The sequence below is a fragment of the Macaca fascicularis genome, chromosome 3 (genome assembly GCF_037993035.2).
Source record: "Macaca fascicularis isolate 582-1 chromosome 3, T2T-MFA8v1.1".
Taxonomy (NCBI): Eukaryota; Metazoa; Chordata; class Mammalia; order Primates; family Cercopithecidae; genus Macaca; species Macaca fascicularis.
The window spans coordinates 82,107,563-82,130,507 of record NC_088377.1 but is presented as its reverse complement, the minus strand read 5'-3'; the positions used below and the strand labels follow the sequence as shown (position 1 = coordinate 82,130,507).

The 22,945-nt window shown below is 41.0% G+C and overlaps 1 protein-coding gene across 1 annotated transcript in view; it reads left to right on the top strand.

Moving 5' to 3' along the window:
* Positions 1-22,945, top strand: part of ABCA13 (ATP binding cassette subfamily A member 13) — a 410,641-nt gene that overhangs the window by 67,898 nt on the left and 319,798 nt on the right. Inside the window, exons 15-16 of the mRNA XM_074036523.1 lie at positions 12,628-12,804; positions 14,165-14,471. Coding sequence (XP_073892624.1) covers positions 12,628-12,804; positions 14,165-14,471 — 484 coding nt within the window. The remainder of the gene's footprint in view (positions 1-12,627; positions 12,805-14,164; positions 14,472-22,945) is intronic.

Sequence of the window (22,945 nt, the reverse complement as noted above, 5' to 3'; positions counted from 1 at the left end):
CAGGTCGCTTTTCCTCTCTCAGTTTCTGTTTTCCTATCTGGATCCTGAAGGGCTTGAACTAAATACACCCCAAAGTTTGTTCATGCCTGAAGTTTTTTTGATTCACTGATTCAGTACTTAACTACTAAAGAACCTAGTTAAAAAGGAAGTTGCCTGATTCAAACACAAGAATTGTGAATTACAAAATAAGTTTATAAAAGAAATTATTATTATTGAGTTAAAAGTAACTTGAAAGCCATTGAATAGATTTGAAAATGAGAAACTCAGATAAAAACATTACGTATCAGTAAACATTTATTGTACCTCTGCGATTGATGAATCTGTGAATTCATTTAGGTGTTTTAACAAACATTTGCTGGACACACAAGGAGAGCCAGTTCCGTGAAATAATCCAGAAGGGCATAAACTATTCCTGTTCACCATGCAGTGCAGAGAAGATGACTGTGCTTAGAAACTGCGACACTGTGGCAAAATCAGCAATCAGGGCCCTGCCAGAGAAACTCTCAGCAGCCTAACCCAGTTGGCAGGGACCTGGAGTCAGAGGAAGGATGGGTGTCAGGCTGTTCCAGGTCCCTGACTCCGTCACACTCTGCTTGTGCATGGGAAAGGGTTTCGGATCGCCTTACATATGAAAGTCAGAAGAAGGCAAGACAGTTTATGAGACATAATATAGTACTTCCCTTTAAAACAATTTCTGGTGAATGTAATACTTAAAACTACTTCAGAAAGGTTAATCATATTTTGAAATGTTTTGTATTTTAAATGCATTACATAATTTTTTTCAATTAATTAAAACACCTTTAAAAAAAGAAGTAGCACTGGAAAGCTTATAACAGTGTCCCCATCTTCTGTTGCTGGAACCAAGGACTTACATGGGTCCGAGAGATCCTGTGTGGAACACAGTTGTCTCCTGAGTTTGCATCTACCGTGGTGCTAGTGTTAATGCAGATGTCTTAGAGTGTGAATTGTACCTGAGCCACGTTTGTCCAACACGTTGCTGCTTAGCCGACACTACTTTTGAATAGGTTTTCCCACATGTAAGCTTCCATTGTAAAATTAAGAGAAAGTTCCCTAGAAATTTAGAACTTTTCCTACAAGTGTGTTGGGACACAGAATATGAGATTCACATGGAATTTTGAGATCCATGAAGTGTGATCCTCTCTTCTTTCTGCTCCTGCCTGATGCTGGAGGTTGAAGACCATCTCATCCAGGTGAATGTTGGCTATTTTCTCCCACCCTGTACAGCCCTCCAGGAGCAGGCACAAAGTGGGGTCAGGCGTTCACGGGTGGGGTGGTGGTGAGGAATTGATCACTGACTGCATGCAAATCTCCTTTTGTAACTTAGCTAACAAATGAACTCACCTTACTGCATGCACCCTTTTAAAATTTATTCCTAGGTCATACTCACTTTTCTTCATCCTATAATCAGTATCTGGAAACTGAGGTGACTATTTGAAGATATATTGATGCAACTTCTGGGATTATTTGCCTAATCATGCTGTCATTTTTATTCATTATCTAACTTTTATTTTATTTTTATTTTTTTGAGACAGAGTTTTGCTCTTGTCACCCAGGCGGTAGTGCAATGGAGCAATCTCGGCTCACTGCAACCTGCGACTTCCGGGTTCAAGCAAGTCTCCTGCCCCACCCTCGCCAGTAGCTGGAACTACAGGCACGCACCACCATGCCCGGCTGATTTTTGTATTTTTAGTAGAGATGGGATTTCACCAAGTTGGCCAGGCTGGCTCAAACTCCTGACCTTAGGTGATCCTCCCGCCTTGGCCTCCCAAAGTGCTGGGATTATAGGCGTGAGCCTCTGAGCCTGGTCTCATTATATAACTTCAAAAAATAACTTTTTGCTTTATTACAAAAAGTATATATGTCCGTTGTAGAAACATTAGAAAATACAAATAAGCCAGAAAACAAATCCACCTATAATCTTATCACCACAGATAGCTATTTTAAAAGCCTCAGAGTTCTTTTTTAGATGAATTTATATGTACTCATATGAAGATAAGTATATGTATTTTCACAAAAATGATTAAACTGTTCATATAATTTTGTTACCTGATTGCAAAAAATTAAGATTATTATAAAAGTTTTTTGTATCCATAAATATTGACTGTTACTAAGAAAAAGTCCCTTCGTCTAGCTTTGCCTTCCATTTCACTCCATAGTATGAATTTAAACTTAGGAATTTCTTTAGGATTAGTCGTTACATATCTAACTGATATACCTGTGGCAGTATTTCTTGATTTATTTGTTACAGGAATTATCAATTGATTTCCTGTTCTGAAAGATGCAGATTTAGTTTTGTACTACATCATTTCCCTGATCAGTTGCTCCCACTATGCTAATATGACCATTTTAGTTGTCATAGAACAGTATGAGGAGATAAATGTTGTTCAGTGCAGAGCCAGGCTATGCATTATAATGACATTCCCGTATTTACCATGTCTCCCTTTTCCTAGAGTTTTATGCTCTCTTGCTATTACATGAAGCACTTGTTCTCCATTGCTCCCACCTCCTGTGTGCCAACACATCATTTTTATGTTGAGTCCTTTTGTCTGTGCAAATGCCACCCAGACCCCCTACCACGCTCCACCTGGGCAGGCTGCCTGCTCCTGCCAGCACCCAGCTGCTTTCCTAGGAATTCTCTGCTCTGCTCTCCTGGGGTGGATACCATGATTCCTGGGCTCTATGTCCTCCTTTTTGTTTTGTTGTCATGTTTTGTGGGTTCATATTAATCAGTGTCGTCCTGAAAAAGAGAATGAGAGAAAAAATTCCTGAGTGATTTTACTCAGTAAAGTAAAATTACATCTGAATGATATGTGGAAATATCCCCTATTTCATTACCAATAATTTTGTATCTCTTCTTTCTCTCTCCTTTTTGTTTTTAATCAGTCTTGTCAGTCTTTTAATCAGTCCTTTATTTTATTTTTTTTTATTATACTTTAAGTTCTAGGGTACATGTGCACAACATGCAGGTTTGTTACATATGTATACTTGTGCCATGTTGGTGTGCTGCACCCATCAACTCGTCAGCACCCATCAACTCATCATTTACATCAGGTATAACTCCCAATGCCATTTCTCCCCCCTCCCCCCTCCCCACAATAGGCCCCGGTGTGTGATGTTCCCCTTCCTGAGTCCAAGTGATCTCATTGTTCAACTCTCACCTATGAGTGAGAACATGCAGTGTTTGGTTTTCTGTTCTTGCGATAGTTTGCTGAGAATGATGGTTTCCAGCTGCATCCATGTCCCTACAAAGGACACGGACTCATCCTTTTTTATGGCTGCATAGTATTCCATAGTGTATATGTGCCACATTTTCTTAATCCAGTCTGTCACTGATGGACATTTGGGTTGATTCCAAGTCTTTGCTATTGTGGATAGTGCTGCAATAAACATACGTGTGTACGTGTCTTTATAGTAGTATAGATTTATAATCCTTTGGGTATATACCCAGTAATGGGATGGCTGGGTCATATGGTATTTCTAGTTCTAGATCCTTGAGGAATCGCCATACTGTTTTCCACAATGGTTGAACCAGTTTACAATCCCACCAACAGTGTAAAAGTGTTCCTCTTTCTCCACATCCTCTCCAGCACCTGTTGTTTCCTGACTTTTTAATGATTGCCATTCTAACTGATGTGAGATGGTATCTCATTGTGGTTTTGATTTGCATTTCTTTGATGGCCAGTGATGATGAGCATTTTTTCATGTGTCTGTTGGCTGTATGAATGTCTTCTTTTGAGAAATGTCTGTTCATATCCTTTGCCCACTTGTTGATGGGGTTGTTTGTTTTCTTCTTGTAAATTTGTTTGAGTTCTTTGTAGGTTCTGGATATTAGCCCTTTGTCTGATGAGTAGGTTGCAAAAATTTTCTCCCATTCTGTGGGTTGCCTGTTCACTCAGATGGTAGTTTCTTTTGCTGTGCAGAAGTTCTTTAGTTTAATGAGATCCCATTTGTCAATTTTGGCTTTTGTTGCCGTTGCTTTTGGTGTTTTAGACATGAAGTCCTTGCCCATGCCTATGTCCTGAATGGTATTACCTAGGTTTTCTTCTAGGGTTTTTATGGTTTTAGGTCTAACATTTAAGTGTCTAATCCATCTTGAATTAATTTTCATATAAGGAGTAAGGAAAGGATCCAGTTTCAGCTTTCTACTTATGGCTAGCCAATTTTCCCAGCACCATTTATTAAACAGGGAATCCTTTCTCCATTTCTTGTTTTTCTCAGGTTTGTCAAAGATCAGATGTCTATAGATGTGTGGTATTATTTCTGAGGGCTCTGTTCTGTTCCATTGGTCTATATCTCTGTTTTGGTACCAGTACCATGCTGTTTTGGTTACTGTAGTCTTGTAGTATAGTTTGAAGTCAGGTAGTGTGATGCCTCTAGCTTTGTTCTTTTGACTTAGTATTGTCTTGGCAATGCGGGCTCTTTTGTGGTTCCATATGAACTTTAAAGCAGTTTTTTCCAATTCTGTGAAGAAAGTCATTGGTAGCTTGATGGGAATGGCACTGAATCTATAAATTACCTTGGGCAGTATGGCCATTTTCACGATATTGATTCTTTCTATCCATGAGCATGGAATGTTCTTCCATTTGTTTGTGTCCTCTTTTATTTCACTGAGCAGTGGTTTGTCATTCTCCTTGAAAAGGTTCTTTACATCCCTTGTAAGTTGGATTCCTAGGTATTTTATTCTCTTTGAAGCTATTGTGAATGGGAGTTCATTCATGATTTGGCTCTCTGTTTGTCTGTTAATGGTGTATAAGAATGCTTGTGATTTTTGCACATTAATTTTGTATCTTGAGACTTTGCTGAAGTTTCTTATCAGCTTAAGGAGATTTTGGGCTGAGACGATGGGGTTTTCTAAATATATGATCATGTCATCTGCAATCAGGGACAATTTGACTTCTTCTTTTCCTAACTGAATACCCTTTATTTCTTTCTCTTGCCTGATTGCCCTGGCCAGAACTTCTAATCAGTCTCTTAAACACGATTACAAGTTTTCACAGTGTTCAATACTTCTTATATCCTTTTCTATATATTCCAACCTATTTTTTCTTTATGCTTTAGTATGTGATTTTTTTTCTTACTAGTTTTTAAATTAACACATTCTCTCTTCAGCTGGGTCTAATCTGCTATTAAACATACCGATGAAGTTCTTCATTTAAGTTGTTGCATTTTCCACTTAAAATTTAAATTTTATTATTTTAGAATAGTTTTTAGCTCCCTGGTGAAAGTCTATTTTCATCTAATTTTGGACACAATAGTCACATTTTGGAAGTGCATGTTGTGAGCTTTAATACTTGTCTTTTGTGGGTATTTTTAAGTCTATTTTTCTCTTGTTTTTTGGTTATTTTTCTTGCCTTGTCTCCAGGAATATTAAGGATTAAGAAAATCGAAACCAGATATTATAAATGGAAAATTGTAGAAATAAATTTGAGTCTCCTGATAGTGCTATCTTCCTCTAGATAATGTTATTTTCTGGCTTCTGGCAGAGAGCTAGGGCAGGGCCACGTTCTCCTAATCTAGTTGGGGATGGAGTGGATTGATGGAGGTACACTTCAGCCTTAGTAGGGAAATTTCCAGTTTCCTGTATTCCTGGATAGATGCCCTATTTGGGTGGGGTGGGGGGTCTCACCTATAAAACTGATATCAATTAGGGACCATGTAGATCCTGAGTTCAAAGTCCCAGGGACCACTGGAGACTCAGCCTCTCAGTTTTTGGCAGGACCAAATACTAGGCTTCCCAAAGTTCCCTTTTCTCTTGCATCTCTGACCTTTGAGCTTTTGCTGCCTTGGTACTTCTTTAAAGTCTTTATATAGATTTTCTTTTTTTAAAATTTCAATAGGGTTTTGGGGAACAGGCGGTGGTTGGTTACATGGATAAGTTCTTTAGTGGTGCTTTCTGAGATTTTAGTGCAGCCATCACCTGAGCAGTGTACACTGCACCCAATGTGTAGACTTTTTTAAACTTTTAAACTAAAATCTTTATATAGATTTTTTAAAGGTTATTCATATTTTCTGATTGTTCTTGGCAGGAAGCTTCATCTGCCCCACGTTGTCTTCCATTACTCTAAGTGGGGGTTTCCTCAATATGGCCTTTCAATCTGAAGACGATGGCTCTTCAATTAAGGGGAGTTTTCTTGTCATCGTTTCTTTGATATTTTTACCTCTCTATAAAAATAATGCTATTTTAACTTTAGTTTATTTTAAAATTACTATTACTGTTTTCTATTTGTTTATTTTGAGTTCTCTCTTTAATGTTGGAGGGTTTGCTTTAAAATTTGGTGACATTATGAGCGAGGCATAAAAGTGTTTTGGTGAGTAGAAGTGTTTTGGTGAGTAGAAGTTATTGTGACTCAGTTCACATTAGTAGTTCCCAACTGAGGATGATTGTGTCCTCCAAGGGGTGTTTGGTTATGTCTGGAGATATTTTTGGTTGTCACAGCTGGTCACAGCTACTGCCACCTAACAGGTAGAGGCTAGGGGTATTGCTAAACATCCTACACTGCACAGAGCAGCCCTCCACAACAAGGAATTATGGGCCCAAAGTGTCTGTAGGGCCTAGCTTGATAAACTCTCATTTAGAGAAATAGGATGGAGTCACCTCTTGAAAACAAATGTCAGGAGGAGACACACTGGAATGTTAAATCCTCTGGTCTGTTTTGGCTGATGCCTGCCATGTCTAGGACGCACCTGATGAGTCCTCAGGTGTATACACTGAATCAGGAACAATCATCAACTTGTATTACTATCTTGAGCTTGGCCTCACATTACTGTAGAATTTTATACTATGTTGTTTTATGTCAACCTATATGTGAACCTCAGTATTGTTTTGGCCCTTTCAGACTTAAAGTAGCCTGTGTTTCTTTGCCACGCCTCTTGTTCCATGGGCCCTGTGTGTTTTTCTTGGCCCAGTTTTACTGTATACTGTGAGACGAAGCGACCCAATAAGAGCCGTGACTGTAGGACTCTCACCAGGGGTTTTGCCCATTCGTTTCCTGTCCTCTGTAATCCATCTTTCTCACATAGCAGTGCCCTCATCATTTAGGTTGGGGAGTGTAGTCGAGGTCTCCAAAGTGATGGAACATGCAGTCAATACTAGACCACATTTTATTTTTATTATATCTAGTGCATTGTGCAGGAGCTGTTACCCAACAAGGATATTGCTTCTTTCCTCCCAGAGGAGGGAGATCTGCCTAGTGTCCTAAGACCTAAGAGTTTTTGTGTGGAGCTGCTTTTCTAATTTGTAATTAATGCCACATAATAATGTTTTAGTCAACATTGATCTGCATACATGATGATGTTCCTATAAGGTCATAATGAGCTGAAAATTCCTACTGCCTAGTGACTTCGTAGCCGTCATCACATTGTAGAACAACACATTACTCACTTGTTTGTGGGGATGCTGGTGGAAACAAACCTACTGCACTGCCAGTCATATAAAAGTCTAGCACACACAATTATGTACAGCACGTAATACTTGATCATCATACTGTAACTACTATGTTATTGGCATATGTATTTAATTCAATTTGGAGTGTATTTCATATATATGTGTGTGTATATATGTGTGTGTATATATATATATGAGTTAAGTGTAAAGCAGCCTCAAGTAGGTCCCTCAGGATGTATCCAGAAAAATCCATTGCTAGCATAGGAGATGACAGCTCTATGTGTGTTAGTGCCCTGAAGACCTCCTTCCAGTGGGACAAGAGGTAGAGGTGGAAGAAAGTGATATTGATGATAATGACCCTGTGTAGGCCTAGGCTAATGTGTGGTTTTGTGTGTTAGTTTTTAACAAAAAAACTAAAAAATAAAAAAAATACCTGAAAAGTAAAACAAGCTAGCTCAAAGAATAAGGATATAAGGAAAATATTTTTGTACAGCTGTACGATGTGTTTTGTATTTTAAGCTAAGTATGATTACAAAAGGGTCAAAATGTTAAAAAATTAAAAAGTTTATAAAGCGTAAAGTTACAGTGATCTAAGGTTAATTTTTTTTTGAAGAAAAATTTAAAGAATAAATTTAGTGTAGCTTAAATATACAGTGTTTGTAAAGTGTAGAGTGGTGTATGGTAATGTCCTAGGCCTTCACATTCACTCACCACTCACTGCTTCATCAGAGCAACTTCCAGCCTGCAGACTTTATTGATGAGTACTCTATACAAGTGTATCATTTAATACCATATAAAATCTTTCACGTCATATTTTTATTATACCTTTTCTATGTTTAGAGATTTTAGATAAACAAATACTTAACATTGTGTTACAATTGCCTACAGTATTCAGTACAATAACATTCTATGCAGGTTTGTAGGAGCAATAGGCTATGCTATACAGCTAGGTGTGCAGTAGGCTGTAACATCTAGGATTGTGTAAGTCCACTCTGTGATGTTCACACACAATGAAATTGCCTAATGCTGCCTTTTTATGCTGCATTTCTCAGAATGCATCCTCATGTTTAAGTGATGCATGGCTGTAAGATGTACCTATGTCTCCCAATTATATGCATGATAAGAAAGCTTAAAGCCTTCTCCAAAGCAGTTTCGATTCTGCTACTGGAAGATAATGAAAGTCACACTATCGTGAGACCAAGTCACTCTTCACTGTGTTTAACATCTGCCATTTTATGCAGTTAAATTGTCTAACCACGCTTACTAGGCAAGCTTATAGTGCAGCCTATTCCAAATAACAAATGGTCAGCAACATACAGATGCAGTAGAAAAATGTCTCCAGTTTGCTCTACACTGCAAACTGTAGTCGGGGGACTCATGACACTCTGAGGCAGAACATGCTACGCTGTGGATCCTTCTACCTCCTCTTTGATTGTGTCATCCAAACACCAAAGGTCCTTTTCTGCCTTAAACCTTAGAAAGTGTTGACTATAAAACTAAATGAGAAATGAAAACTGCTGTGCAATTACGTGTTTCTGCTATTGATGCGATTTGAAAACTGTGGCTTGAACTATTTTCTTTTCACTGATTTTTCCAGTGAGCTTGTTTTATTCTTCTATGAATTCAGTTTGACGGTCTTAACTTAACCAGGCCCTTCAGGCTCTACCAAATTGGGAATTATGGGAGGATTTCTATGAGATGTGTGTGAGAGCTCCGATGGCAATAGTTAATTGATTTTCTGCTTTAGAGTTTACGAAATGGCTTTATGTCTTTTTTATATTTTTCATCTCTCTCTGGAAAACAGTACCAAGATTTTCATTCTTTCTAAAATATAGATGATAAATCCCAGGCTTAGAGACTGACTTTTTCAAGGCACTACAATATTCTGTGGAATCAAAAACCCAATTCTTTGAATTCCAGATCATGTAATTCTTCTACTATGTGTTAGGCAGGGCTGTCTGGAATTCCTGATGTTTAAATATTTTTGACACACAGAAAGCAGAAGTTTAATATGGTTCCACTCAATATAAATGCAGCCTGGTGTATTTGTAAGAAGGTGGACCCCAAAGCTAGATGGCATGTGTTTGAATCATGGTTTTGAAACTTACTGGTTGCTTATACTCTTTGTCCCTTAATTCCTATACTTTAAAATGAACATGCCACTAGCAATTCCTTGTGGATATAAGGATTCAGTGAGACAATACACAAGTGCCCAGAATTGTACCTGGCACGAGACTGACACTCATACAATGATACTTCACTATTATTGTAGATAATTAGCAAAAGCTTCATTATCAGAAATCCAGCCTTCCCAAATCCTTACACTCATGTCTTGGCCTGAGATCTGAAAATTACTGGAATATAATAACAGCAGTTACAACACAACAACAGTCTTTTCTTTGAGAAACTGTTCAATGCAGGTTGAGGGGATGAAGGGCAGAAGGAGCCCCACACTCCTTGATGTTGTTTGGAAGCTTACATGTTCTCAGCCATCTGAAGTTGGTGGATGGAAACTAATCTTTCCTTACCAGGGAAGAAGTTGAGGCTAGGACAGGTCAACTGATTTTTCTACAGACCTCAGAATGATGGAGATGGATCTTGATGTAATTTCTTGTTCAGGGCTGGCCCCCCTTTACAGAGCCCCAACACCCCTTTCAAACCTGAGTAGGGTGCCAAGCAAGCAATGTCCAGACTTAATCCAGAAACCTTGGATGCCAGGAGGATCTGGGAGCAGGGAAACCAGTAGAGGAGGGAAGTGAGCATGAGACACAGAGGCAGCCGTCAGTGGGGACTGATGCTGCCATGTTTGGTGACAAATGCCTGGGATGGCAGGTAGGCTCCAAGCTTCGATGGAGAGTGGAAGTGAGCACAGGGAGCAGCTGACTGTCATTTGGAAAGCTGAGCATTCAGGAGATCAGTGAGATACAGGAGGGCCAGCAGGAAGCAGTGCCTGCACACAGAGCCAGGTATAGATTGTTGTCTGTCATCATACAATGGAGGGCAAGTGATGGAACCTGCAGGCAGAGGCTGCCCCCAGATCACAGAGGAGAAGAACAAAGTCAAGGGCTGACACTGGAGGCACACCTAGAGAACTTCGGTTCCACAAAATATTTCCTAGGTGGACACTTGGAAGTCTGGTGTGGAATGTTACAGTGTGCCTGTCAGAGGTGTTGGAACCAGAGCGACTCCATTTCGAGTGAGGGCTAGGAAAATGAGGCTGAGACTTGCTGGGCTGCATTCTCAGAAAGTTAGGCATTCCTAGCCTCCAGATGTTTACAGTTAGGGAACAAATTAATAACGTTTACGAAATAGCCCTAGACTTGGGTGCGTCCAGATATCCTTATATCTGGACAACAAAAGCATTCTGAATAATATCAATTCTTGCAAAATATGGTAATTGAGAAAATTAATCCTTTATCACAAATCCTTATAGTAGGACATATTTCCCTATATCTGCAAGCATTGTACCTGGGGTGGATGTGTTCCTCCTCTTACTTTTGGGAACGTCTATCCTACTCTGTCTATGGAGTGGCTGTTCTTTCACCACTTTACTTTCTTAATAAACTTGCTTTTGCTTTGCACTGCGGACTCACCCTGAATTCTTTCTTGCACGAGATCCAGGAACCCTCTCTTGGAGTATGGATTGGGATCCCTTCTCTGTAACATTCCCAGGAATCACCAGCAACAAACATTGTTGGATAGAGAATGCATTTGTATATTCAATAGCAGAATAACATAGAACTGGAATGTTAGTCATTCAACACTTGTCCCAAAGTACATCATATTCTTTGGTACAAGTAAAAGGTCCAAGAAATGTTAAGTGTCATATGAATTTGTAAGCCTGATCTTGGAAGATTCTAAACATGCTTGCATTTCTTTCTGACTTGGTATTTCCCAGACAGTGGATGGTTCTGGCCAATCTGATAGATTTGGGGTTGGGTGGAGGCTAGTTGTAACCGAGCTCCTTTAGGAGAGCTTTTTGAGAGGATTATGTGTCAGAAGCTGAGGTCTCCCCACTGCTTGAGACTGGGTTAAGCAGCTCCCATAGCTGAGAAAGTGATCATTGGCAACTGACAACTGCCCCACAATGATTTTGTCTACAGAGTTTTATAATTTGCTGTGTGTTTTTGTGCACATTGTGGGTTTCTAAAAACACACTGATATGCTTTCAGGTGTGTTCAGTTTTTCTCAATTAATTTTTAAATTTTCTTGATAAAGTCCTGAGCGGGGAAAAAAAAAAAAAAAAAGCCCTTGATCTCATTAAGGAGTGGGTCCTAGGGTGGGTGGAGACTCCTTTGCTGTGAACGTCACACCAACTAGATGAGCAGGATCACTTCCTCTTGTACCACTGAGGGTGAAGGCACATTCGCCTCACCTGATATGATGGGGTGGCCCTGGGCATCTTCTGCTGGCAGGGCCTCCTGCAGAACAAACTTGATCAGCTTGGTTCCCCACACAGCTCCACCACCCACAGACTCTGCCATCTTTCCTGCTGCTTTTCTTCTTGAGGTCATGTTCTGAGCATTCCCACGCGGCCTTGTTCTAGATCATTTGGTTTTTCCAGCTCCTTCCTGAAACCAGAGTGAAAATACTGAGATAGCCTCAGTCCTTTGCCCTGAAAATGTTTGATGTCAGCATTCATAGCCAAGGTGTTGCTACTTTACTCTGCTCCTCTATTTCCATTTCCAATGCACAGATCCAGGACAGAGACTATACCAGGATTTGGTTTCCTCAGTGCCAATGCTCCTTCATAATTGCTTTTGCAAAATTAATGTAATAAAATGACTTTCCCAAAATGACTGCTTCAGGGAAAGCATGTTTTTTTTTTAGAATTACATGACTCCAGGCTGAAACTTTTTTTCCCTGAGTTCTCCATGAGAGGGTCTTTCCTAACACATGTAGACTTTCCCTCTGATGTTTATCCTGTTGTCTCCAACTGTGTTTCCTTAGGCTGCTGTATTACCCTTTGTGCTTTAACTGTTTTTTTCCCTCATGTACACGTAAGTATCAGTGTTACAGAACATGCGTATAAAAGGGGGACTTTACACTCAGCAAGTAAATGGCAAATTTCGCATATGACTAAAATTTGACTCTTTTGAGCAATTTTTAGTGGAAGAATTCATATTCATTTTCAAATTCATTTGCACAATCTCCACTATATGAGCGGTAAGCACTGGGAAGAAACAGAAGTTGATCTGTCCTAATCTGTTCACTTTCCTCAGGAGGGCTGCTGGATGAGATGTTTAACCACGCAGGCGCTGGACACTTCCGTTTCTTGGGCAGCATCTTGGTCAATCTCTCTTCCTGCGTGGCGCTGAACCGTTTCCAGGCTGTGCATTCTGTCGACATCCTGGAGACTAAAGCACATGAACTCTTGCAGCAGAACAGCTTCTTGGCCAGTAAGTACTCAACGAAAAAATACGTTCAACAAGGTGCCAACTCCTGTAAGTTGTCATTTTGGGAGTTTCTCCCTAAAGGTGTCTTACGATAGCTCAGAAAGAAAAGAAGTCCTTTCCAGATAAAACATAAAATAAAGCAGAATTAGTTGCCTTAGATAAAACATAAAATAAAACAGAAATATTTGCCTTGGTTAATAAAAAGTTGTACCTTATGCCATAGTGACTAATAACGTTTTCACCATCCTAGGACCATTGCTATTTACTGCTTCTGCTCTTACCATTTTATGACATCATGTTCTGGTTAAATCTCACTTCATAAATCATATTATTCCTGATTAAAATTATACTCTAATTTCCTGCATCACCTTTACTTTGATCAGAGTATCTTGATATCCTGGTTGGGGCGGAGAGCAGGCAATGGTCAACTCTACTCCATTATTTAATTGTTCACCCATTCAAGATAAATATGGTGATGCTCTCATATTCTTTTGGAATATACATTTAATTATTTTTAATAGAAGTTTTCTATTAGTTTGTTAAGGTTGCTGTAACAAAGTATCGCAGACTAAAACAAGAGAAGTTTATTGTCTCAGAGTTCTGGAAGCTAAATATTCCAGATGGAGACATCCACTGGTTTTTCCTGCGGGCTATGAGGAGAGGATCTTCTCTAGGCCCCTGTCATTGGCTAGTAGGTGGCCATCTTCTCCCTGGGTTTCTGCACCCCATCTTCCCTCTATGTATTTCTCTATGTTTAAGTTTCCCTCTTTTTATAAAGACACCTGCATATTGAGTTAGGGCGCACCCCAACGGCCCTCATTTTAACTTGATTACTCTTTAAATGTTATCTCCAAATATAGTCACATTCTGAGGTACTGGGGGTTAGAACTTCTACATATGAATTTAATAGCGGACATGATTTAGCTGTAATAGGCTTTATGAATGCAATTCAAAGAATCCATGTGGCATAAAATAGAATCCATGTATTTAAGTTATGAATGATAAGTAACCCCAAAGAGATGGATTCTGCACATTGAGTTAACATCTGCAATCAAGAGAAGAAATCCCTGCAAAAATCATCTAACAAATAATTTCTTTGTGTTGATTATACCACAGTTTGCCTTTATGAAAAATACAAAGCAGCACTGGACAGGGAATTAAGAGATCTTGGTTTAGGCTTACCACCAATTGCCTGTGTGACTGAAAGTCAGCTTTGCCCCTGGGGGCTCGGGCTCTCAGTCTGCAGGAGTGGAGGGCTGTGAGTTTCAGGCTCCTGCAACTTTCTTGTCTTGCCCAGTGTAGACGTGGTTAGAGCCACTCCCTGCAGTGTGGTAATGCTTCACTTTTCCTTTTCTGCCACTAGGTATCATTTTCAACAATTCCTTACTCGGCAAGAGCTTCAGATCAGAGTCTGTCAAACTGCCACCCCATGTCTCCTATACAATCCGGACCAATGTGTTATACAGCATGCGAACAGATGTGGTAAAAAACCCTTCCTGGAAGTTCCACCCTCAGAATCTACCAGCTGATGGATTCAAATATAACTACATCTTTGTCCCACTGCAAGACATGATCGAAAGAGCCATCATTTTGGTGCAGACTGGGCAGGAAGTCCTGGAACCAGCAGCACAGACTCAGGCGGCCCCTTACCCCTGCCATACCAGCGATCTGTGAGTAGCCTGGGGCTGGAACCACCGACAGTGAGAAGGGCCTTGCATTTGGCAAGCTGAGGAGAGAAAACTCTGAGTTTTTCTATGGTTATTTCAAAAAGCGCTGTTAAAAAAGTTCACCACCCACTTTTTAATTTTGTAAGGTTCATTTTTTTTCATATGCTTGTAATCTTCAGGTAGAAGAAATATAATGGTTGAGTTAATACAATCAAGTGAAGTTTTAAATTTGACATCAGGCATCATCTACAGTTTTAAATACACTTAAAATATATTTGATGAATAACATTCACAAGGGCTGTGCATGTCCAACAAAAGACTCCACTTATCTAATCTTGGGAAAACTGAGGGAGGTTATTTTCTCTGCAGTGCAAATCCTTAGACATAGGCTGTATACTGGGCAGGGTGGCGAGGGATTCCATACAGGCCTTGATCATGGCTTAGGTACCCATGAAGTAATACGAGAACATTTAGGAGGTCAATTGTATAATTTGGCTGGTAACATCTACAGGAATAGAGGGGAAGCTCAGTGAAGGGCTGGAGCAGCTGCACAAGAGGACTTGGAGGGGACATGATGGAGGCATTAAAGCATCTATCAGGGAGGCCAGGCAGGGGATGTTTGCAGAGAGGACAGGAGGCTGTGGTCGGACTGGGGCTCAGTGAACCTGAGGGTGAGCTTGGACACCTTGGCAGAGTCAGACAATGAAAGGACTTCAAAGCTCACCAAAGGGGGTGAGCCGTATTGCTGTGGGCTGTGGGGCTCAGCCTGGATTTCTTACTTTCCTCATGGTACATACTGTTCTCATAAGCATCCTGCTCCCACAGCTGGCCTGGCTCTGGATAACACAGGTCGTTCATTTGCAGTCCCTGCATGCTGGCTCTGTTGCAGGGCCTCAGGAAGTTACCACCTTCTTACAATACTAAAGGGACAGGTTTGCGTGTTCTATTAGTTATGAGAACAGGGACAAGTACTCATCCTTCATCGAGACACTGCCAGTAACAACTCATGGCACCTCCCACCCCTGACTGGGGTAGAGCCATGGACCACCAAGCAGAAATCAGGAACGCCTCTCTACGTGACTGGGCGACACACATGTAAGGACAGGTGACTTGATGTCTTAACCCCTCCTTCCCATCTAGTAATATGCCGCATACATAAGAGCACATCCACACATTTTTTTTATGAAAATGCTGGTGGTACAGGAAGAACTTTCCCACAGTGGGAGGATAAAGGCTGAAGATCACCTGACTGGATTTATCTTGGATAGCCTAGTGTGGTGCAGCGAACCAAAGGTCAGCAAAAAAGAGACTAAGGCGACATTTTCACTCAGGGGCTGCCTTGTTAGTCGGACTGTTAGTAAGCCTCTTAACTTCTTTCTTTGTAAAATGACAGCATTTCTTTCTTTTCAAAGTGATGATATTTTTGACTTTGAACATTTTCAACCAGTGATTTTCTGCTCCTAAAGCATTTTTCTTGGAGGTGATAGCAGCAGGAGCAGAACCCGAGGAAACTGCTGTTGTTGGCTAGTTGTCACGCACAAACACTTCATCCTCAGCTCAAACACCTGAGAGGTCTGAGAATTAATTATCTGTATTAGATACTGAGAGAAGCCAATGTTTTATTATGCTCATTTTCTAAAGGTAAACCTCAAATCTACCGCATTCTGACAGTCTCCTAGCTCCAAAGTATGCTATGATCTCCACCCATGAAAGAGGGGGGTTGTGCTTACGTGGATGGGAAGATGACAATTCCCTCTGCTCCTGTTCACAGGAGGAGGCTGGGGGTTTACTTTGTCCACTCTGACACAGGGTATTTCCCAAGAAGGCACGATGGGAAGAACAGCATACACTCCTACAAATGTATTGATTGAAAGCTAGAAATGGCCTGAATAATCAGTTTTCAATTCCTACTGATTGGCCGGGCGCAGTGGCTCATGCCTGTAATCCCAGCACTTTGGGAGGCCGAGACGGGTGGATCATGAGGTCAGGAGATCGAGACCATCCTGGCTAACATGGTGAAACCCCGTCTCTACTAAAAATACAAAAAAGTTAGACGGGCGTGCTGGCGGGCGCCTGTCGTCCCAGCTACTCGGGAGGCTGAGGCAGGAGAATGGTGTGAACCGGGAGGTGGAGCTTGCAGTGAGCCGAGATCATGCCACTGCACTCCAGCCTGGGTGACAGAGCAAGACTCCGTCTCAAAAAAAAGAAAAAAATAACAAAAAAACCCACAAATCAATTCCTATTGATCATAGTGTATGGCTAACGGACATTGTGAGAGAGCTAGAAAGGAGGCATTGAGGCACATGGATGGAGACGTATCTTTTTCACCCCTTCAGGATAAATTCTGATGTATGAGAAACATTCCAGCCTAAAACACTGGAATGAGTGGAATGCCCAGGTATGATTCTGGTGTCATGGAATTACCTCTTATTTTACTACTGGGACACTGCAACATAACTCCTCAGAAGTATTGTTTTACTTCTCTGAGAAAGATGAAGAAGTATTTTACTTCTCTGAAATATTTAAATCTTTGAGATTTCTCATTGTGCTACATCCTTCTTTCATCGCTAGTTTCAAAGTCTCCCTTTCTTGAGGGCTTAGAGTACCTGCAGTGATTGAAACACAGTCTGAGATCTTGAAAGGACTCAGCCACTTGAGTAAAAATCCTAAAGCACGGTTTGTCCTGTAGACAACATTTGTTAAACATTTTTTAGTAGTTTCCTCCAGCTTACTAAATGAGCTACATATTCATTAATTGATGAATTTATTCAATGACATTTATGTACTATTTGTCAGTCTCTAGACTGAATCAGTAAAGAAAATAAGTAAACCAGTAAGGAAAATAGGCGAATCAGTAAAGATAATAGGTAAAAATCCCTGCTCTGGTGAGACTTACAGTCCAGGGAAGCAGGGATGCCACAAATACAATTAAGAAGACAATTGCATTGAATGATAGGAAGCAGGAAGTGCCGTGGAGTTGGGAAATAGGATGAGCAGGGTCAGGGAACACTAGGAGGGGAAGATGGAATTGTTAATGTGGATGGGGTAGACCCTATCAGGAAGGTACCATTTTAACAAAGACTTGATGGGATGCAGAAGCACAAGGGGAAGTGTGTTCTAGGGCAGAGGAACCCCCCATGAAAAGGCCCTGTGGTAGGAGTGGCCTAGGGTATGTGTGAAAAGTCATCAGACTGCACAAGGGTGAGAGGGTGGGAGATGAAGTCCAAGAGCTGATCATAGATTGTGTGGTTGCAGGTGATTGGAGTGGTATTAAAAGCCTGAAGGAGAGTTTTGAGCAGGAGTGATATCATCATCTGACTTATACTGTAAAAGTCTTGCTCAAGCCGTTGTGTGGAAAAGAGCTTGTAGGGGTATGTGTGGGACAGAGAAATCATTTAGAAGGCTGTTGTAATAACCCAGGTGAGAGATGATGGTGGTTTGGTCCAGTGTGGTAGCAGAGAAACTGGTAAAAAGTGGTCAGATTCTTGGTTGCATTCAAGAAGTAGAGGCAACAGAATTGCCAAAAGATTTTGTGAATGTGTGATAGAGAGACATCGAGGAAGATTCCCCTATTTCGGTCCAAGTAACTGGATTGCTGGAATTATCTCTAACTATGATAGAAAAACCGTGGGTAGAGGTTCGGAGGATAAGGATAGAAACTCAGCTTTGGCCATATCTAGTTGCCATTTAGGAATCCAAAGGAAATGTTAAGTAGGCAGATTTATTCAGGAGGCTGGGACAATGTACCTGGATCTATTAATTTAGGAGTCTCCCCCATTTTGATGGCATTTAGAACTCTAAGATATTACCATGGGAAGGAGTATAGATAGAAAAATAGAGAGGGCCAAGACCAAGTGTGGGGCCCTCCCATGAAGAGGTCAAGGAGAAGAGGAGATTGAGAAAGTATCATTGAGGCAGGAGAAAAACCTACAGAGTGTGGAGTCCTTGAGGCCAAGTTGAGCAAAAGACTCTAGGAAGGGGAGTGATCAAGTGTGTCATATGTGGGTCATGGGTGAAATAAGGTAAAGACAGGTAATGGACCACTGGATTCACATCATCCAGGACTTCATAGAGAGCAGCTTCCATGATGTGGTGAGAATGACCGCCAAATTAGAGTGGATAGAAGGGAGACTTGGAGGGGTAGAATTGGAGAGTGAATTCAGACAGCTCTCAATGGGAAGAAATGGGCAGTGACTTCTTCTTTGGGAAAAGGTTGTTTTTTTTTTTTTTTTTTAAATATAAGATGCTATCTGGGGAATAGTACAGTAAGATGGGAAAATTGGTAGTGTATAAGCCCGGGGGACAGCTGTGTCCTGAATTAGTCAAGGGGAAGAGACCTACTTCCCCTCAACAAGTGGAGAGACCTACTATAGGTGGGAACATGGCAATTCATCTGTGGTAACAAAACCTGTTTAACTCTATTTAACTAAAAATTTTCCACTCTTCTTGCACACAGATCTCTCTCCTCCTTTTCTTTTTCATGTAGTATCTACCAGCGGCTCATGGAACTAATGTCCTTAAAGGCATGCATTGGAAAATGTTGCTGGAGACTGTAGAGTTAGATAGGCAGCAGCAGTTTTTGAAATTTCATGTTCCTATCAACTCCATGATTCATAGGCAGTTATCATACAGTAATTTTATGATTGGAACTATAGTGTGTACCTCAAGAATATAAAGGAATTCAATTGTTAAAGTATTGCTTCAAAGAATAAGCCAACTTACTAAAAAAGTTTTCAGAAAATGAAAACCACAACAATATTCTGGAATTGTTTTATATGCACAAAGAATATTTATTTGAAAGGGCACCTGTTACTTCCTCTATTGCTTTTTGGCTGCTTCAATTCACACCACCCTGGGGTGGGTTCAAGAGAAGGAGAAATGGAGCGTGCTGGGTCAGGCTGAGTGATGGCTCCCACGAGGCGTTGCATCTGGACTTTGATGTGTCTTGGGCGAAGTGTAGAGTGAAGGGTTGATAGCCACTCATGCTTGAAATGTTGAATTCCTGCTTAAAAAAAAATCAGCTTGATCCACAACAGACCAGTGAGAGGATCTCTCATTTTATTTATTTTGATTGTTTCTCTTCCTTGGGCTCTACTTCAGGTAACTTTATTAAACACCTCTCTCTTCTATTTAGTCAACGGTCGTTGTTCTCAGCAGAAATTCCCATTCCTGATAACCCCCAGTGCTCAGAACTGCTGGAGCCTCCTCTGTTGCCCGCAGGCTCTGTGCTGTCCCACCAACGCAGGTAATTTGTTGTTGATACCAACTGTAGTGGGAAGGAGAAGAAAAATCCTCGTTAAATTTTATAATTCTTCACTTTCTCAAGCCCCACACAGCTCTTATAAACTTATCTCCTTGCTGGGCGGAGGAGGATGGTTTCTCATTAAAACCTCAGCAAATCGTTTCTCCAATTTGTCTATATTCTTTCCTTCAACAGCAGCGAAGTAATCTCTTAAAATTTTGTATCACATTAAAAAAATCATCTCATTTATCCTCTAAGAACCTTAAAAGTACAACAGAAGAAATTGGGACTCTGATAGGGTAAGTTATTTCCCCCAAGGTCTCACAGCATCTTAATACCCCTCACTCCCCAAATAAAGTATTAATTGCCACTTGCTACTTTTAAGCACTTTAAGCAGGAGCCTTGGTCACTTGGCTGCCATTTCATTCCATTGTATCTGAAAGTCTGGTATGTTTTCGGCCAGGCATGGTGGCTCACGCCTGTAATTCCAGCACTTTGGAAGGCCGAGGAGGGCAGATCACGAGATCAGGAATTCGAGACCAGCCTGGCCAACATGGTGAAACCTGGTTTCTACTAGAAATACAAAAATTAGCTGGGCATGGTGGTACGCGTCTGTCATCCCAGCTACTCGGGAGGCTGAGGCAGGAGAATTGCTTGAACTCGGGAGGCGAAGGTTACGGTGAGCTGAGATTGTACCATTGCACTCTAGCCTGGGTGACAAGAGAAAGCTCTGTCTCAAAAAAAAAAAAAAAAAAAAGAATGTCTGGCATGTTTTCTTATATCCTAGCCAGAGCTCAGATTTGAGCAGTACTTCTTAACCTGGGTTGGTGGGAGTTTGTAAGTGTGTGGGGTGTTTTGATGGTAACAATGGGGTCCAGTGTATGTTTAGTGCCTGAGGGCCAGAGGTGATGATTGTTTTGTCATAAATGGCACTGTAGTGTGCAATGAAGAATAGTCCTAGCCAAATTCCAAAACAAGCTCATTTAGATCCACTGTTTGCTCTGCCTCTGATAAATTATTTCAAGGGGCTTCCTCATTCACTCATACAGTTATTCCTGTATTCATCTATGTAAAAACATTTTGTTTTCACATTAACTGTATGACACACATTATTCCATGCTGGGATGGATGCAGAGATGAGCACTATGCAGTTCTTGAGGTCAAGAAATTCACTGCTTAATGCAATAGCTAGTGTACATTCATAACTAATAAGGGGTGAAAAGAGAGATACAGATGCTTTAAAAGTGGCAGCACTGGGTTGATAACAATTGGTTTCATGCCTTCCTCTACCTAGTAAAATATAGCAGAATTTCTTGGTAGAATTTTTATGATCTGGGACTCTGAATTAAGGTCTCAAAGTCTCCTTTTTCAGACATATTGGATCTTGACAGTGCATCTCACCTTCTAAGTTTATCTGATCTCTTTCAAGCTTTCTGGATCCCTTTAGAGTCTCAGACTTGGAATGATGACAGAACTGGGATGAAAAAACTGCATTTGGATGCCAGTTTTGCCACTTGCTGGTTCGCAGGACCTTGGGCCAGTTTTGCACCAGCTTTGGGTGTCAGTCTCCTCACTTCGTACACGGTTTAACTGCTGCCTGCCGAGCGCATTGGCTTGTAGTGGGCAGTGAAGCATCCTGCTTGAGGAGACCCTGAGACTTGTGGGGGGAAACACCAGGCACTGTGAGTGGGTGGGTGCTCTGAGTGGCAGCCCACTCCATTCTTGAGCAGCTTCAACTGTGAGAAAGTTCTTCCACCTACTGATGCAGAAGGTCGATACAGGTCTGATGGTCTTGGATGGTGTTAGATTCAGAGAGGTGAGGATGCACGCGAGCATCTTCCTTTCTCCCTGGCTTTCCCAAGGGAGTTACAAAAACTAGGAACAATAAAATGAATGACAGCCAACATTCCCCTTTGTTTGTAGTTAGGGAGGTGCACTTACTTTCATGCACGGCTCTGGCAATGGCTGAGTCAGGAACACTAGAGTCTTAAATGCCCCTTACTTCACCTTCCCGGACCTCTAATCTCCTCCAATTCACAAATCACGTCAGACTCCAACTGACTGTGTTGCAGAAGGCAGCAGAAGACAGACAGCTGGCAAGTGACAGGGGCAACATGAGTCTGCACCTCTGGTTTCATGAAAAGGGAAGGGAGGATAAAGGAAGAGAGAGAAAGCAGAGGCCAAATGCACTGGTCCTATTCAGCAGTTGCCCCCAGCTATGTCCTGTCTCCCCAGGGCTGGTGAGGACTGCTCCTGGGCAGTAGTGGTGATGGGGACCAGTGGAGAGGGGCAGGAGGAGGGCAGGGCAGAGGCCAGGCTGAAAGGTGGTGGCCGAAAATTTGCCACCTCCTTGCACTTGCCTCAAAGTCCTACATCCTGAGCAAAAAAAAAAAAAAAAAAAAAAAAAAAAACCAAAAAAAACCAAAAAAACCAAAACCAGCTGATTTCTCAGGGTGATTCATTGCACTCACTGATAGTGCTGACAGGCAACTAACAGATCAAATACCATGAGCAAGGGTTACTAAAATGGGAACCAAAAAGGTCCACCTGTAGAAAAAGCAATGGTGACAATTAATGTTTATGAAGATCAGAGTATCCCTTTAGAAAGGCTTAAAGAAGTAAGAGTTTAATTTTGTAATGGTACAATTTATAGATAGTTCTTTGATTTGGGTTCCAGAAAAGGGGAAACATACAGAGAATATTCTAGTTTCTTAGTTTGATTCATGCTCTTCTGATAAGGAGAGAATCCTGTTTTTGAGGTTACTGAGGCATCCCTGACCTTTGTGTGTATGTTTTTTATTTTTAGTTCTATAAACAAGTGATAATCAAGAGTGAAGAAAATAGAGAAAATAATTCACACTTAATATCCTGTTCTAAAACTACACTTACTGGTTTATTTATGTTTTGTTTCAGGATGAGTCCCTCCATCCTTTGTCCTTGTGATGCATGTTTTACAAACTAGAAATCGCAAAATCTTGCCAAGAGTTAGGCTGAAGGTTTTTGTGCTACATATTCATTTGGGAACTATTTATGGAGTGCTTACTACGTGTCATGCACTGTAATCGCATGACATATGTAGTAGGGGATGTAGTCCTGCCTTAAGGAAGCTTTGAGAGCAGAGATTGTTATGACCATATTAAGATGAGACAACCAGCCTGGACAGCATAGCAAGACCCCATCTCTACAGAAAATAAAATTAGCTGGGCATTGTGTTGTGTTCTGTAGTCCCAGCTAA